Genomic DNA, 18982 nt, shown 5'->3' with positions numbered 1-18982 from the left:
CTAATAAAATGGAACTTTGAGGAACTTCAAGCATTGGAGTCTTCCTTCATTGGGGATGCTACTTGAAACTCGTGACAATTATGTCAATGTAGTGTTACAATAAAATATAATTAGTTCGTCTGGTTTTGTTATCTTCCTAGTTTGCCCCAGGATGCTGATGATAATATAATGGTACATTTAATAATATATAATTTTTTATATAAGCAATGCAATTCTTACCCTTTATATTATGAAAATAGGGCAATACTTTATTTTAGCCCACAGATTTATAAAGTGTTTTTAAGACAAAGTGACATGAAACACTAAGTATGATAACTGTTAAGCATTAGCTTAGAATATTGATTAAAAGTGCTACCTAATTAATATGCACTGATTCCCTAGATAACATGCAGCTGAAATGCCTTTTTAAAATGTTTTTATTCCACCTGGCTAAATTAGGAGTAGGGTCTTGAAAGGTGATAATGATAGAAATTTGCACTTTCCTTCCTTTCCCAGTTAAAATAAGTAAGCTTAACCAATCTCTGACATAGGCTATTATTATCTGCTCAGGGTGTAAGTCCCAAGAATACTGTAATTCTTCAGACACTTTCAATTTAAATAAATGTTTATGGTCATGTGGAACCATTTATCATAATTTTCAGAGAAGCATAAATATCTGTTGATGCCCCAAAAATCCTTTTCCAAAAAGCCACTGGAGTTTCTTGATATTTTTCTTGAAAACATTTTGATTCGCATTCAAAAAGCTTTGTCTCTTGGATGAGAAAGGAAAAGATGAAAAAAAATCCAAAAAAGTCCAATTGCTTTTTGGAAATGCACCTTTGCAGCAACCATGACCTGGATGATTGAGAATCTCTGTAGAGACTCTCACCTGCTGACACATTGAAACTGTTTTGTTTAGTGGTTAAGGCATGGGGCTACAAAGCAGCAGACTGTGAGTTCAAGTCCTGCCTTACAGATGAAATCCCTGTGGTGACCTTAGACCAGTCACTTACTCTGTCTCTCTCTCTCTCAGCCCAGCCCACTCCCAAAACTATTGTTGGGGGGAAAATTGGAGGATGAAGGTCTGTTGGATATAGAGTGGTGTGGTGGCTTAGAGGTTGTTAGGAATATAATTCTAACGGTTGAGTTGGCAGTATATAAATCATGTAACAATGTTGTACCTGTTGCTTTAAACATACTGTAAAATGTGATTGGTTGCTGTTTTCCTCAATCGGCCATAAGAGGGAGCCAGAATGACTGTTAGCTCTCTCTCTGTTTTGTTATCTGCTAGGCTGATCTGATCTGAGTACTGTGAGCTATTGTAAGTTTTGCAACTGTTAGCAAACCTTGATTACTGGATTGATTATATGATACTGGACTATGTTATTTGGATTGTCCCTTAACTGAAAGACATTGATGACTGACTTATCCGTGTATCACTTGGACTGTTTGATGAACTCTGATACCTCTATTTCCACGAAAGTAAAAGCCTATTTAAACTGCAGTGTCTCTGTATGCTAGTTTGTGTGTTCTCCAACACAACTCTCACAACTCTTCGCTGAATGTACTCGCTCTTCCAACGGGGAGCTTACCTAACAGAGGTAGAGCTCTCGCCTCACAATCAGAAGGCTATGAGTTCAATCCTAGGTAGAGGCAGATATTTCTCTCTTTGGGCACAATGAGAATATATCTACTGTGAACTCCGCATTGGCGACAAGAGGGGCATCCGGCCAGTAAATACTCAGCTCCATTCAGTTGCCCTGACTCCACCCTGATGCAAGGGATTAAAGGGTCATTAAAAGACCCCCCAAAAAGTGTGTTGGATATGTTCACTACATTGAGTTATTTGTAAAAATAATAGGAGCTGGGATTTAAATAAAATAAAATCTATATGATTTAATTTCTTGTGATTTATACACAAACATATAGTTCAGTGTTTGATAAGATATAAGCAGACAAATGTGAATTTACTAAAAGATGGACTATTCTTCATTTGAAAGGAAATCTTGGGGCTTGAGCAAGTGCTGTGATTGCTGATTGCCATGGATTACATGGACATGCTATAGCAACCATGTATAAAGGTAAAGATTTTCCTTGCACATGTGTGCTAATCATTCCTGACTCTAGGGGGCAGTTCTTATCTCCATTTCAAAGCCGAAGAGCCAGCGCTGTCCAAAGATGTCTCCATGGTCATGTAGCCATCATGGCTAAACGGCGAAGGCACAGGGAATGCTGTTACCTTCCGAAAAGTGGTCTCTATTTTTCTATTTGCATTTTTACATGCTTTCAAACTGTTAGGTTGGCAGAAGCTGGGACAAGTAACGGGAGCTCACTCCATTACACAGTGCTAGGGATTCGAACCGCCGACCTTTCTGATCGACAAACTCAGCATCTTAGCCACTGAGCCACCACGTCCCTTAATCATGTAGAGATACACTTATATAAAGCATTGGAATAGAGTTGGTAGCCAGTTGTGAATCTTCAATCTAGCATTTTAACAATAGGACTGGATGGCTAAGCAGGAAGTAGCTCCAGACAGAAACTGATGATTGGGAAAAGTAATGTGGATGTCTACAATGTTATAGTAGTTGTAGAAGCAGCCCTGGGGGCATTATGACATTTCAGTTGAGAAATGAAGCTGAAGATAAGTGCATTCCCTAGAAAAAAAAATAAAAAAGCTGTTGTATTTATCTATTTTCCTTTCCATAGCACACTCTGTGATAAAACAAATGATTGGTAGATGTCTTCTGCTTTAACTGCATTTATAGCAGAATAGATTGTTCCTCATTTGGTAATCAGCCTGTAATCTATCCCATTATGTAGCAATTGTACAATCAGGCTTCAAAGGTAAAATCATTACTAGGTTTCATCAAAAAAGAGTCTTGGATCCTTCCCCCTCCTTTCTTTTAGTTTATCATCTGTATTCTGTATGATGTCTTTAACTAGAAGGTGTTAATTAGCAGCCTTCATTATGCAGGTTCCTCTGAAGTAGCTTTTAGAATTATTTCAAAGCTTCAGTGCATATCACAGAGGGGGGGGAAAAGGTTATGTAAGAGTCTTAGCATGATGAACTCTGTTCCCTTGCAAATCATTGGTGGTTTCATGATATATTAACAGCAATTACTCTTAGGGCTGTTGGTTGCTTAATGTTACCCTTGTTTCTGAAGTTGGCAAGAGATAAATAAAAGAGAATGGAAAATCATTTAAATGATTTTATGCATGTAACTCAAAAAAAAAAATCAACATTTTCTAGTGTAGCCAAGGAAATGGGATACATGTCATGAACTGCAGTTAATGCACTCCTAAATTAAAATAGCATTTGGGGAGGGTGTAAAAATAAAGATTTATGTAGCATGAAGAATCCCAAAGGTGCTTTTTTCAAGGAGTTAATTGGACTTTCTTGTTTTTTCTTTGAAGACATTTCACTTCTCATCCAAGAAGCTTCTTCAGCTCTGATAGGATAGGGGGGGGAAAGAAGGATTTATATTCCTTACAGACAGCTGGTCATTTGCATCCTTTTAGAGGGTCGTTGAAGCAGCTGGTGGTTTATCTGTGTCCTCAGGGTCACCTGAGTAGTATTCCTGGTTCCTATAGTCTGCAGTTTTTTCCCTCTGGAAATCCATTCCTACTCCCACACCATTTAAAGGGGGTTCATCACAAATTGTATAGCTAAAAGACTGTATAAATTCTCAGTCATTCAGATCATGGCTGTCCCATAGGTGCTTTTTCAGGAGGCAGCTTCCTGACTTCCAGAGGAAAAATCTACAAACCACACAGTCTTTTCAGCAGTTCCAAGAAGGCTCCACATCCATTTGCACCAGTCAGGTGACCCTGAGGACACAGATAAGCCTCCAAGTGCTTCAACGACCCTGTCAAAGGTTGCAAATGACTAGCTGTCTGCAAGGAATATAAATCCTTCCATTCCCCACCATTCAGTCAGAGCTGAAGAAGCTTATTGGATGAGAAGCAAAATGCCTTCAAAGAAAAAACAAAATCCAGTTGCCTCCTGAAAAAGCAGCTTTGGGAGAACCATGACCTGGATGACTGGGAACCTCTAGAGACTTTTAGTATGAAGAATCTTATGATTAGGTCATATATACTTTGAATAGTTTTTGATAATGAAATGTACTAATTGAGATCAAAAAGGAATTAAAACATCAATACATGTACAGGTATGACGACATAACAATGTTGGTATAATGACTGTAAGGTGTTGGAGAAGGGAAAAAATAATAAAAAAATCTGCTAATAAAAAAACCCATCGAAACTATAAGTTTAGCTTTGTGTTTCTTAAAAATACTTCCCTGTGACATCATCAAGTTCCATCTTCTCATGCTCATCAGTCTTTGTCTGGGAAATATTAGATACCACTTTCCATGTGGATCACACATTTGGGACTGCAACTTCCTTTAATCCTCTTAAATTTTCACTCATAGCTGTTGCCAGTGCTTTAGAGAAGAGATCCCCAACCACTGAACTGAGGCCCACTACTGGACTGTGGCCTGTTTTGAACTGGGCCACACAAGCGGTGGGCTGGTACACTTGCAAACAACTCGATTTGCGTGTGCATTGAGCTGGTGCATACATGTCACCAGCTCAACTTGCACAAGTGATGGGCCAGTGCATATGTGTGCATGCATGGGCCAGTCCACTTCTTGTGTGGGCTGATTCCCTTCTCTCCTCTGCTGTAAAGCTGTAAAGGTTGGGGACTTCTTCTTTAGAGAAAGCAATCATATATCTTGGCATATTTCTACGGTATCCCCATCAGAATGCTTAGTAGCAACCATTCCCATCACTATAAAGGAAAAATATGTTTCTTAATCTTCCCAAAAATAGGTTGTAAAAAGTATTGAAGGCAGAAGGCATGTGAGACATTCAACTATCCGTGTGGTTTTTTTTTCTTCAAAATTTCAAAGTAGCGATTGTTCTTCTAATTTGCCACTAGTTAAATTATTTGTAAAATTTCAATTCCAGTATTTGGTGGAAGGTAACTTTACTAATCAACAAATTAACAAGAAAGACAAAAATAGAATCTCTCAAACTCTCTAAGGCTCAAATTCTTCACACTGATAAACACTAACATTTAAAAATTTTATTTGACTAATAGCCTTCCTATGACTGACTGCAGTCAGTCAGGATTTCAATCAGTTCAGCTGCTTCATGATCCAAACTTTCATTTTTACATTATACAATACATAAATCCAGTTGTGCAATTTTAACTTTGGAGGTTTTATTTGATTTGTATATTTTATTTTAGACACATGACGACTACTACTACTACTACTACTACTACTACTACTACTACTACTTCTTCTTCTTCTTCTTCTTCTTCCTCTTCCTCCTCTTCCTCCTCCTCCTCCTCCCCCTCCTCCTCCCCCCTCCTCCTGCCTGAGAACTATGCAAGTTTTACAGCAATAAGAAGAGGAAATTGCTAACAAAATCAAACCAAAGATTTGCTGCCAGAGATTATGCAAACTAATATGGATGCCTTTTTAGGATTACCTATCTAGAGCTTGTGATAAACAGATATGCACATTTGACTTCTGATTACAATCTCCAATGAAGACGTAGTCTTGAAATCAATAAATAAGAAGTGCCTTTAGAAAGCAAAACAGTGATAGAGCTAAATGGACTAATTGCTGAGATAGAAAAGCAAACTTCTATGTCTAATTATGAAAATAGAAGTGCATGTAAAGTTAATTCCATTAAATGGTAAATACAAATTCAGCAACCCATAAGTAGGAAAACTCAAAGGAACAAGGAAATGTAGGGTAAAATTAGTTTCCATAAAATAGAACTTAAATTCTCTTAACTCATTGTATCAAAAGTAAGGGTGATAAGAACAATATATAGTGTGGATTTGTCCTGTAAAGCAAATACTGCATATTGATTTGAAGCGTAAAAGGACATACTTTTCAAGAACTTTGTTATATTTCCAAAAACATTGCAGCACTGTCCCAAAGGTGCTTTTTCAGTACGCAACTGGACTTTCATTTTTTTAAAGACATTTCGCTTCTTATCCAAGAAGCTTCTTCAGCTCTTGACAAGATAGTGGGGAGTGGAAGGATTTATATTCCTTGCAGACAGCTGGTCATTTGCATCTTTTTAGAGGGTCATTGAAGCACTTGGAGGTTTATCTGTGTCCTCAGGGTAACACTGACACCATCCTAAATCCGATTGAAACCATCCTTGCTGTTTTTGCTGCCCCTGGTCTGTACAGCCAGAGAGGTTGGGGACTGCTGTCATAATAATGTATTGGAGTAATATATGCACTGATCCAAGCAAAGTGACCTTTTGTAAGTGACTGATGAAAATTTTGTCAGTGTGCAGATTTTCTAAGTCCTGTGCAAGATTTTTGAGTGTGGCACCCAATATGCTAAGACCTTTTGGGACCACCATGGGTGCTTTATGTCATAATTGCAATTTTCAGTTCTTGACAGTTTGGGATCTTTTCCAATTCTTTGTTTCCTATTCTACTCTCTTTGGTAACATCACAACAGTTATCCACACTTTCTTCTTTTCTTCATTTTATATCTGTTGTTTTATAAGCCAAGACCTTATCAGTACATATTTGGAAATTCCACAACATTTTAACCTGCTCTATTTGACTACTTTTTCAAGTCTGTGTTGCTACCAATTTTTCATTTCTGAAACATAACAAATATTCTAGTGAATCATTCTGGTGGTTGTATTATGTCATTGTTTATAATCAGATTATGTGACCTTCTTGCACCAGCTGAATGTATGAGCTACTATTTATTTTGTTTCTTTGCACAATTTGCACTTATTAGATTTTTATCTTATCTTTAAAGAAATACATTTTGATTAGCTCCAGGTGGTGAACATACTTGTTACAGGTAGTCCTTGCTTACCAACCATTCATCCGGTGGCTGTTTGAAGTAGTAATTGTGCTGAAAAAATTACTTCGTGGACTATAAGACCATTTATGATCTTTATAGGATCCCTCAGATACTTGATTATCATTATAGTCAGTATGTGGTCTCCTAAGCTTGATCTGTGTTGCCTCTTCTGCTTGTTCTTATATACATCAAGAGTAATGCAATCACAGCAGTAATCTGGGTCGGGGAACCATAGATATGCTATGCAAACAGTAAGCAGCTTACAGTACTCTCTTGAAATCTATTTCTCTCCAATATCTCTCCTGTAGCAAGGTGGGCAGAGAAAATGTAAGTATTCTCATCTTTGCTTGATCTTTACTCCTTGCTTTCTCCTCCTGCAGATTGCATTGCTTTTGATGTGTAGAAGGCAGTAAGCAGGCACTTGAACATTCCAAAGAATTGGGGAATGATTAGGAAGCTCAAAAAATATGAAACGGAATATAGTATTGTCTCTTTCCAGCTAGAAAGCAGAGTCGCAATCATTTAGCATCCACTTCATTTATTGCGGAATAGCTAGTTAGAGTTGTTATATGTCTGGCCCCCAGATGGTTTTCATGCCTAAGGGATGCCAAGAACTTAGTTTCCTCATTTCTAGGTCAGCAATTTAAACTTGACACCAAACTAAGTAAGCATAATCTTTATTGTCATTGTACTTAAATACAACAAAACTCATTCTCAAATTGGCATGATGTCCATTAAGCTTTTATATAGTATATTGAAAGTTTCATATATTGATAAAATATTTCTTCTAATGTTTAAGAAAAAGTGCTTACAAGCTGCTAAACTTTGCTAGTATGAAATATGCAGAAGCAAAATTATGCAGAACAAGAAGTGCAAGATTTAATCTCATTGGGTATTTCTTTGATGAAAACCAATTAATTTTACTCTCTGTTACAAGCCCTCCTGAAAAAGTGGAGTTAAGCTGGACACATTACAACTCACAGAATCCAGTGTACAAACAAAATTTCACTAGTTGTGGACATTGTTTGTCTCAAAAAATGTTTTCTCATTTAAAATGAATACTTGATATCTCCTTCCACATGCATTTTTAAGTCCCTAATTGAGGTAAAGCAGTTTAATTTTATTCTTTTTCAAAAAATGGATGGCTTATCACCAGTAGTGAAATTCAATTTTTTTTACTACCAGTTCTGTGGGTGTGGCAGGGGATGGATAGTGCAAAATCTCCATTCCCACCCCACTCTAGGGGAAGGATACTGCAAAGTCCCCATTTCTTCCTCACACCTGGGGAAAGGATATTGCAAAATCTCCATTTCCACTCTACTCTGGGATCAGCTAGAGGTGGTATTTGCCAGTTCTCCAAACTACTCAAAATTTCCACTACTGTTTCTCCAGAACCTGTCAGAACCTGCTGAATTTCACTCCTGCTTATCACATAAGCCATTAACACTTTTTTAAAACAGTAATGTATAACTTCAATATTTCGTTTCTCAAGTTCTCCAAGGCAGCATTATTTAAATAGATAAACTTAAATAATATCATAAGCCATTCATTGTTTTAATCTAAAATGCTATATGGTAAGGTCCTGGGGAAATAGAGTGAAGATATGCTGCATATGTAATGGTCAACTAAGAGAGTGCATAATAACAGTTGGTTTATCAGTCTGGTTTAAAGGCAATGGCAGGAGATTTGTACTTGCAGACTTTCAAGATTCTGTAATTGTAACTTTACAATAAAGTAGATTTATCCTATCTGATCATGTTTCCTGTCTGGTCTACCTGATAAAGCTAACATCACCATCTTATGCAACAGAGGTTATTTTTTGAGTGTTTAATGTATAGTATCACAGTCTCTTGTAATGACAGTTAGCTGGCAAACCAAGTTTCTTCATAAAAAGACTACAGTCAGAGTAAACTGAGAAAAAAGTGACGTTTGGTTAACTTATTTATCTTTCATGTCAAATAAAGTTTGCTTATGATTTTAACTAGTGACATTTTAAATATGAGTGAATTTTCTTGAGTTCCTTATGTACTTTCTAGATAATTAAATTAATTCTAGTACTTACTTTTTCAGGTAGAGGACCATCATTTTTTTATGACATCTGAGAAACTATTTTAGCCACTTAAATGTAGAGAGTCTAATATTCACCAGTTTGAAAGAAATGAAATAATGTGCACCTCTTTGAAATTTTCCTTCTGACAGGTCACTTGCTTATCTAAAGTTAGCGGGTGGTATGTCATAGTCAATCTGACTTTATATTGCAAGATAATGTTCTGGTTTTTTGTTGTTGTTCATGTGGAATATTATCTAGGTCATTTACATCATTCATGGTGGGTCAACAAAACTATATTTTGGAATATATGAAAAAAGAAAGTTTATCCTCATTCAAGTGATGGTTCAACTTAACAAATAGTTTAGAAATATTAGTACAAAAACTTCAAATGAATATTAATTCCATCTGTTCAAAGAACATTTAATAATTTCTTCCATCATGGAATTGAAAGGGACATTCTGTAATTGCTGTATTATATACTCAAACCGTAGCATGGATTTAGAATGGAAAAGTGGATTGCTTCCAGACTAAGATAATTACAACTATTTCCTATTAGAATGAATTATTGGATTAGGTTACGTCATGACTAACATTCTGCATGATTCATACAATAAATGCAGTTAAATTAATTGTAACATACATTTTTTAATAAGAAACTTTGATGTAGCTTTTATATTATTTTGATGTTAAATCATCTTTTGACAAACATGATTTATTATTTTTCTGTGGTAATCATTTATTTCTGGGAACCAGGTCATCTGGAAGTTTTTCTAATATAGTATTATTTTTCATAAGAGTTTCTCATATATCTTATGATTCATGATGAATGTATTTATGATGACTTATGATCATGATTTATCACTTATATTTTTGTACACCGAGACCTTATTCACCGAAGACAAATTCCTTGTGTCCAATCCCACTGGCCAATAAAGAATTCTATCCTATCCTATCCTATCCTATCCTATCCTATCCTATCCTATCCTATCCTATCCTTAAACTTATATACCACTTCACAGTGCTTTACAGCCCTCTCTAAGCGGTTTACAGAGTTAGCATATTGCCCCCAACAATCTGGGTCATTTTACCTACCTTGGAAGGATGAAAGTCAACCTTTAACCTGGTAAGATTCAATCTGCCAAACTGCTGGCAGCCGGTGATCAGCAGAAGTAGCCTGCGGTATTGCACTCTAACCACTGCACCACCATGACTACTCTACTCTACTCTACTCTACTTTCTAATATATAAATACTTATGTATTTATAGTTATAATAGTTATAAGCAACTTTACCAGATGATCTTATTTAGAGAAGATCAAAGTTTTTGTTGCCTGATATAAATTTGGACATTTCAATGTTATTCTATGGTATCTCCCATTCTACAAAAGTGGGATGTTGGCCAGAACATTGTAGGATAAGGACTAATAGAACCTGTGGGAGGAGTAAAATGTTGGATCATCTTAGAATCCTTATGTAGTGACAAAGAATTGAGTCCAACCCATCCTTAATTGCCATTGGTCCTTATCTAATTCTAACCAGGTGCTGACTGCTTGTTGAAAAGATTTCTGTGAGTAGGCTTTTATCAATAAATCAGTTCAATTGAACCTTCATATGTGGGCCTAGTTTTTCATGCCTGACAAATATGATATTAGTCAGAGTATGTTTTGAATCCCTTAAATTTTCAGGTTGGAAAATTGTACAGAATATACAAGAATTATTTTAGATAATAATTGAGAACAAATTATTTTAACTGATCTTCAAGCACAGAGAATTTCAGAATCCCTATAAATCTAAACATTATAGAAAGTGAGCTGAACTTACAATGAAGTAATTTTGGACTCTCCATGCAATAAAACAGCAGCAAAAAACAAAACAAAAACAGACCGACAATATATTCTGAAACACATACTGGATTTAGCCAAACTTCTGATAAAAGTCATGACAATCTCACCTCCTATTTCAGCTACTTTATGGAAATCAACACCATCCCAGAAACAACTGTCCTGGAGGTAAATTTTTGACCAACAGAATCCCATGATGTGTGATACTGATTTTTTTTGCAACATTTCAGTAAATAGTGTGTCCTCCCTTGGTTAGCAATAACTGAAACTATATGTTTCTAATGAATGTTGATCATTCCTGCACATTAGCTTGGAGGAATTTGAGCCCATTCCTCCTTACAGAATACCTTTAATTCAGAGATGTTGGTGGGATTCCTTGCATGTAGTGTCCCTTTCAGGTCCTTGTACAATATTTACACAGGATTAAAAATAGAACTTTGACTTGGCCATTTCAAAACATTAATTTTCTTCTGGTTTGGATATTATTTGATTGTATGATTTGCATGTTTTGGGTTGACATTTTACTTCATTTTTTTGGGAAAAGTTCATGGTCTGACATCCTAGTATTTTCCTGTAGAATTTGCTGGAATAATTCAGAACTTGTGATTCCCTGAATAACGGCAAGCTGCTTGGTCAGAGGTAGTAAACCAAGCCAAAATTGTGATAGCGCACTAAGGTAATCTTTGATTTGTGACTGTAATTCACCCAGAATTATTGTCATAAATCATGTATTAAGCAGGTCACCATCTGACCGCACCCAATTTTGTGTCATTTTTGCAGTGATGGTTAAACAAACACCAGAGTCTCTAAGTGAATGCCACATTTGTTAAGCAGATCCATTGTACCTATTGGGAGATACCTGGAAGTAAAGGCCAGTTTCTGGCAAAAAAGTAATAAATTGTGGCCATGTGGTTGTGAGACACTGCAAATGGCTGTAAATGCAGGTTGGTTGCCAACTGCCCAAAATCTCAGGGGCTGGAGGTCCTTAGAACTTCAAAACCAAGTCATAAGTCGCTATGGAAAGCATCTGTTGTAAATTTGACTGTTGCTAAGCACCAGTTGCAAGGCTAGGACTATCTGTACCATGTTTCATAGATGGGGTAAGGTTTTTATGTTTTAAGTCTTTGCTTTTTTTCCCCCCAAACATAAATCTTTTCATGATTTTTCATAATTTTAATCTGTTTTTACATTTACATTTACATATTTTATTGCACTGTAAACCACTCAGATTCAACTTGAACTGCAAGGTGGGTGCCAAATAGATTTAATAATAGATAAACAAATCCTTAGGCCAACAATTTATGTTTGATTTGGTCATCCCTCTACGGAATATTATTTCCATAGGAGATCTTGTTTTAGGACCTGTTTAGGTAATATTAAAATATTGAAAATTCAAAAGGATTCACAAACTTTTAAGCACCACTGTATGGTCCATGTGGTCCTTCTTTGTATTGCTGGTATAACATTGAACTTGATTTCCACTGTTTTGCAATGAAAAACAACGTAGTGAATTTTCCCTACAGCAATGACAGGGAATACTGAATAATACTAAGCCTCTATCCAGACATTAAATTTAATACTGCAACTGTAGGTTCCATAGGAGCACATATATTTTCAACCTCTGTTGCTTTGGACTGCCAGAAGTGAGGATATTTTAGGCTTTACTATTGTTTATATAACATTTTTAATTAGGATTTTTTTTTGAACAGTGTTTCAGGCTGCTGGATTGTGACCTGCAAAGTTATTCTCTTGATACCAGCTTATCCTGGGATTGACACTTCCACCCAATTTGTATATGACTGCTTCAGGTTTCTGTCTTGTTCTTGTCAACAGACTTGTTTGCTACAAGAATGTCAGGGAATTTTTTAAAAAAAATCCCTTGTATTTTAGAACGTTGAGACTTTTCTCTCTTTGTTTAAAACCCATACTCAGTAACCCAGACTGTATATTTTGCAAACTAGAAGACCCTCAAGGTTCCTTCCAATTCTGTTATTCTATGTTCTGCATTTTATAAGGTTTTCTATTATAGAAACAGAGTACTCTGCCTAAGCTAAGGTTTGGTGGTCTTGTCATAAGAAAAGTGGAACCATAATGGGAAAAGTGATATTGAAAGAACCCCAGTCTCTCTGAAAAGGATCTTCTGATCATGGAGATGTGTTTGTGAAACAACTCTTCCCATTCACTTTTCCTTTCCTTGCATTCCCCCCACCAAAATATATATATCTTCCTCTTCAGTAATAATTGGGGGAGGGGAAGTGATATTCAGAATTAGACAACAATGACCTGTTTAGCATCTGAATTTCTGCAGTTCAACTTCAAAAATGCAATTTCTATATGTCCATCTGCAAACCAGTATCAATTTAGTTTCAACCCTTATTTATTTTATCTATATTTTATATCATTCTGGATATGAATTATATTATTGAAACAAGGTTTAGGGATATGTTAGAAAACAACTAAATGTTTTGTCTTTTTTGTCAATAATTTGTCAAAATTATTTAAATTTTGATTGAATGATTATGTGTGAATGACCTTGGGAGACCCTGGGAGGGTGGAAGATATGGTGGCTAAGGAAAGTTTGATAAGGGACTGGGAGTCCCCAGCAGCCTCAGGACAGAGAAAGAAACTCAGAAAGGGTCCTCTCTAACTTATCACGCTGTAAAAAGAGTTGGTGAGTGATTTGTACTTTCAGACAGAAAAATTCTGTTAATGTAGCCTTATATTAAAGGAGAATTAGCTCATCTAGTCTGTTTCCCTTCTGCTCTGCCTAGGAAGGCTGATATATGCCATCAAATCTTTGCTAACCATTGGCGACCAAATGGATTTTTTCGCCTTAATGTTTAAAACTTACTGTTACATTAATAACAACCCATAGGGTGTCTCTGTAAATGTGGATTTCTTCCTTCCCTTCCTTGGATTTCTTGTTATTTTTAGTAAAGCAGTATTCATAACCTTTAACTCTAGGATCTCTCAGTGACCATATAGATTGCTGAAATGTTATTTCCATCTCTTTAGGGTATTTCTATTTCATTTTCATGGATTTGGAATTTTTTTTGCATTTTAAGAAAGAACACAAGAATTTTAATTTTAACTAAACTTAAGATCAAGCTCCTATTATTCTGAATGCTCAAAAACCAGAATGATGAAACGGTTAAGAGATTAGTGTTTCAATGTCTTCATAAATCCCTCTTTAAATGTAGGAAAACTAGATAGCTAAAGTATCCCCATGCCTAGTGAAAAATAAGCAAACAGAAAGGCATTTTTTCATATTGTATATACAGGTTGAAAATAATCAGTTGGTAAATATAACATAGATTATCTTCTCCCTGCCCAAAACAGAAGAATCAACTATATGTATTCTTACAGAGTTGAATGTTATAATCAACATGTTGGTTGATTATAATGGATTATCCTAAGAATAATTCTAATGCAATTCACTTTTTTTTCCTGTTAGGTTGGCAGCATTCCACCAAGGTCCATGATCAACTATATAATGCAGAATTCTAGAGGGAAAACACCTGCTATGACCTATTCAGTACCTGTCCATTCAAAGTATATTGAAAACATTCCTGCAAGGATCCTCAACAAATCACAGATGGACACATTTCAACTAAAACCTGAAGAACAATTAGGCAGGAAAGATCTGTTGATGAAACTTAATGCATATATCACTCAGAAATTATCAGGCAAAAACCTTGATGGGCATTCATCTGTTAGCAGGACTAAAGAAACTTTTCCTTATGACAACAGCGTTAAACCTCTTCACATTGACCAATTTGATGGAATAATATCCAAAGAAAAGCTAGGAGGTTTTGAGATGAAACCACAGTTTTTACAGAGGCCAGTATCAGGATCGGTGTCTGGATCTGCACGGAATGATTTGAAGCTTTCTCTAAATCCAATAGATGGTAAGGGATTCATATACATTATTTAGGCATGCATGCTCATCTTGTTTTTATTTTTGTTTCCTTTTAATTTAGTGATTTTCAAGCTATGTTCAGGAAATCCTGAGATTCTTTAGAGTTTATTTAAATTGAAAAATTGCTTAACTGGAAATGTAATAATGATGGGCAGGCATCTCAGAGGTTCGTGTTAATGAGCTTGGTGATTTTGAGCTGCAGTATACATTTTCAGGGTGGCTTGATAGTCTAATGTGTCAGAGAGAGACCGAACAAGATTTAAACTCTATGCTATGGGATGCGATAACAACAGTTAAGGATCATAGCAATTACTGTAATTTCTCAGTCTGCTTCAGAATTGCAATTTCTTCAGTTAAGGACTGCAGTGTAAAGTCCTAAACGGGCAGTTTGAAATTATCATCCAGGTTTGATATTCATATACAGATCTTTTTTTTTTTGGTCATATCTCTTCAGGTACATTGAATTGTATTGAAATGGACACTTGCTCTCCACATTGAATTATGGCAAGTAGGGAATCAGGGAAATCCTGGTCACCTACCCTTCTTGTAGAACACCTTGGAATCATGCTCCCAACAACACGCACGGACATTGAGAAGTTTATTTTCTTCAGATTGATATAACTTGTTGGTGACACATTAATTCCTTTGTAGGAGCTTGGAGTATTACATAGCCATGTTTTGATGTATCTTTTCTTTACCCATCTCCTTTGTACTGCATGCTTTCATTTTCTTTTGCTGTGAAAGCACAAAATCAATTGAAGTGTTCTCTTTAGTGAGAAGAAAGCCTAGTGAGGACATGCCTAAAGTGACAGCATTCATGGCGAGGCACCTGCCTGATAATAGCTTTCAGAAGCAAAATGGAATGTAAATGCAGGCGCAGGTGACACTGCGCGCATCTCCGGAATAGGTCTACCGTTAGAGCAAAGCTATACCCATGCTGGTTTCATTATCATGCAAGGCCCCTCTTTCACCTTTCTTAGCAGGAGCCTACATAGAGCTGGGTACTTAATGGTTACTGAGAATAATGTGCTGCAAAATGTATTGGATTTTGCCTATTGGACTTCCATAGGCATAATGGAACCTGATAAAACTTTTGTGGTGTCTAGATACAATGCTATGAATGCATTAAAAAAAAAATCTTTTGTTTTGTAAATTTGGACTTTCATTGCTGCAAATGGGGAGATTTTAACATTATCTTTTCCTTCATTCAATTATGTTTTCATTTTTAAGTCGATTCACATACCAAATATACACAGCTGTTTTTGCCAGCTTTTAAAAACCTTATACATTTGTAGTGCATGGATTATTTTTCAAAACTATTGCTATTTATGCCACAAGTCTACAGGTTTTTTTTTCACTTTGGAGAAAGACTTTTTCATAATAGCAGGAATGCATCCTTTAATAATGGGGGCTAGGTTTTACATACAGATACCAGTTACTTTTAATAAGAAGTTTATCTCTGGGAGATGTTCCTTTAATGGGCTTGCATCCTAGTGAGTGCTCAGAGTGAGAGACAGCACATTATAGGCAAATAAGATCCTCCCCCTTCTGTTTTGGTTTTATTTATTCAATTAGAAAGACCTGCTGTTTAGTGGATTCTGGAGCTGGGCCATTGGGCATCCATTTTCAATGTCATTTCTTTTCCTTTATTTTTATTTTGCTTGAGATTGCAACTTTGCTTTGCTATGTAGATTATGACATTTTCGGGGTGGGGCTAGAGAGATAAGGCATAATAGAAAAGAAGAAAAAGAAGTGAAAGGGAATGAAGCACAGGTTATTTAACCCCAGCCAGGATTTTGCTGAACAGCTAGTTGTGACATAAATTAAACCAATGTTACAAACAAGCAAAATCTATAAAAGAATAGTACAATTTATTTTAATAAGCCTATGTTTGACATATAAATGTTTGAGGTAGCATTGTGAGCTTTTCCTAATAACCTATTTTACAACAAGCAACTAGTTTTAGAGCACATTTTCAGAATCATTATCTGTGAATTTCTTGCATACAGAATAAGGTACATTGTGCTGGTTTTTTAAACTGGCTCAGATTTATGTACCGGGCTTAAAAAAACTGCTGTGAACCACTGCTTTAGGAATAGATTTATTTGTGGCCTTTACTATTTTTATAAATAATTAATGATGCTGAACATACCTAATACTCCTTCCTTGATCTGTTTTACCCACAACAACCTTGTGTGATGAGTTGAACTGAGAGATTGACTGGCCCAAGATCACCCAGCTAACTTTCATAGTACCTAAGGAAGACTAGAACTCAATCTCCCAAAGTCTACCTTGGTCTCTTAACTATTAACCAAGCTGGCACAATTACTACCAGTATATGTCTAATGGATTAATATCAAATTGTTTAATTATATCAACATTGACTATGATAATCTTACCAGGTAAGATTTTAGAATTTGTAGTTAGAAATCATATGAACTAAGTTTACCACGTCAAATACTTAGAATTTGACTTCCTGATTCAGAGTCTTTTCTTGAATGTGAGAAAGGAAGTTTAAGTCATATGCCTAGGATGTGGAAGCCAAAGTGGAGGAAAAAGGGAGAAAGGGAACCTAAGTAAAAATTGCACAATATTCAGGGATATATTTATCTTAAAAATGGCTATGGTAGCATTACATAGGCAAAGTTAACTTAACCCATGATGGGGATTCATACAATACATGAAGTTCCAAATTAATCACATATGTTACATTTGCACACCATGTACAATTAGGTTGGTTAGTCAGTCCTTTAATACATTGTGTGAACACCAACTAAATATCTTTTTCCTTCTCATTTCCTGATATAGATTCAAATTAATTCTTAATAGAACAAACACATTTTTATATTTAAATATAATGAATATTAATATTTCTCCCATTCTTGAAAATTATATATGTATGTATGTATGTATGTATGTATGTATGTATGTATGGTGTCACAACCCCTGGTATGCCCAAATATGGGAGGGAGCATACTGCTTCCCTTTCTGTCTATCAGCTCACTCTGGGAGCCATCCAGGCAGAAAGCCATTATATATATACATACATACATACATACATACATACATACATACACACACACACACACATACATACATACATACATACATATATATATATATATATATACACACACACACATACGTGTGTGTGTGTGTGTGTTTGTTTGGTTGTTTGTTTTGTTTTGGTAGTTTGAATCCCTAGTTCCGCGTAATGGAGTGAGTTCAGTAAACGTATTTGGAAAAAGAAAAAAAAATATTCCCAAGGTTATTATTTATACCTGTTAACACTGAATAATATGATAAGGATAATTAAATATTTCCTACTGAGGACTGGAGCTAAAGCATCAATGCTTGGTTTCTCTTTTTCTTATATGTAATATTAAAATTTTGCAAGTAATCAAACTTCCCTTCCCTCCCTTCCCCTCCCCTCTTTCTTAAGAAATATTTATTCAAGATGTTCTGAGAGACCTGAGGAAACATCATGTGGATGTAGATAAGTTGAGCCCACTGGAGCTGGACAAGATGGCTGATATCATTGCTGAAGCTGTTCAAATCTTTGATACAAATGGAGAAAAGAACAATGCTGCTGGGAAGGTTGAAGGAGAGAGAATTGCAACAGGAGTGGGTGCAGAAGGAGAAAACAATTATGAAATGGGAGAGAATGAAGGTTTTCACGTGCAAGGTATTATTATTATATTCAGTGCGGTAGCTTTCCTTTATTTTAATGCTTTGCATAATCAGATTAAAATACCTTGCAAAGTGTAACTAGGAGGAGAGAAAAAAACACTTTAGCTTCTCCCTGCTTTCCTTTTCCCTTATTATGATTATGGTGTGTTCAAGAATGGGCTGGTAATTATCACTCAGTTGTAATTTGATCCAGATAATGAGTACGAATAATGCTGGGACACTATTCATTCATAGAAGTTTGTATTAGTGAGCTAGGATTAGGGTAATGTGTGGATTGGGTGGTGTCTTTCAGAGGGAAAATTTTTAGACAAAGAAAAGTCTTAAGTGGTTTTCCTTCTTACCCACTGATTTTTAAGAAAGTTTCTGCATCTGAACATGGACTACCAGGGATTAAAACCTTCAGAACATTTGTAGTGAAAATTCAGGGGATGAATGGAAAAAGTGTAAGATAGGATTGCATAAGACCTTTAGATATAGATGCGCCAGAGATGGTATTCAGCACGTTATGACCAGTTCTGGGGAACCAGTAGCGGAAATTTTGGGAGTTTGGAGAACCGGTAAATACCACCTCTGACTGGGCCCGCCCCCATCTATTCTTTGCCTCCCAAGTTCCAGCTGATCGGGAGGGAATGGAGATTTTACAG

General features: G+C 36.0%; 1 protein-coding gene across 1 annotated transcript in view; it reads left to right on the top strand.

The window, feature by feature from the left end:
* Positions 1-18982, top strand: part of PTPRN2 (protein tyrosine phosphatase receptor type N2) — a 530861-nt gene that overhangs the window by 15082 nt on the left and 496797 nt on the right. Inside the window, exons 4-5 of the mRNA XM_032234973.1 lie at positions 14184-14637; positions 18091-18333. Of these exons, the coding sequence (XP_032090864.1) occupies positions 14184-14637; positions 18091-18333 (697 nt within the window). The remainder of the gene's footprint in view (positions 1-14183; positions 14638-18090; positions 18334-18982) is intronic.

The sequence above is a fragment of the Thamnophis elegans genome, chromosome Z (genome assembly GCF_009769535.1).
Source record: "Thamnophis elegans isolate rThaEle1 chromosome Z, rThaEle1.pri, whole genome shotgun sequence".
Classification (NCBI taxonomy): Eukaryota; Metazoa; Chordata; class Lepidosauria; order Squamata; family Colubridae; genus Thamnophis; species Thamnophis elegans.
This window is presented reverse-complemented; position numbering and strand designations above follow the sequence as displayed.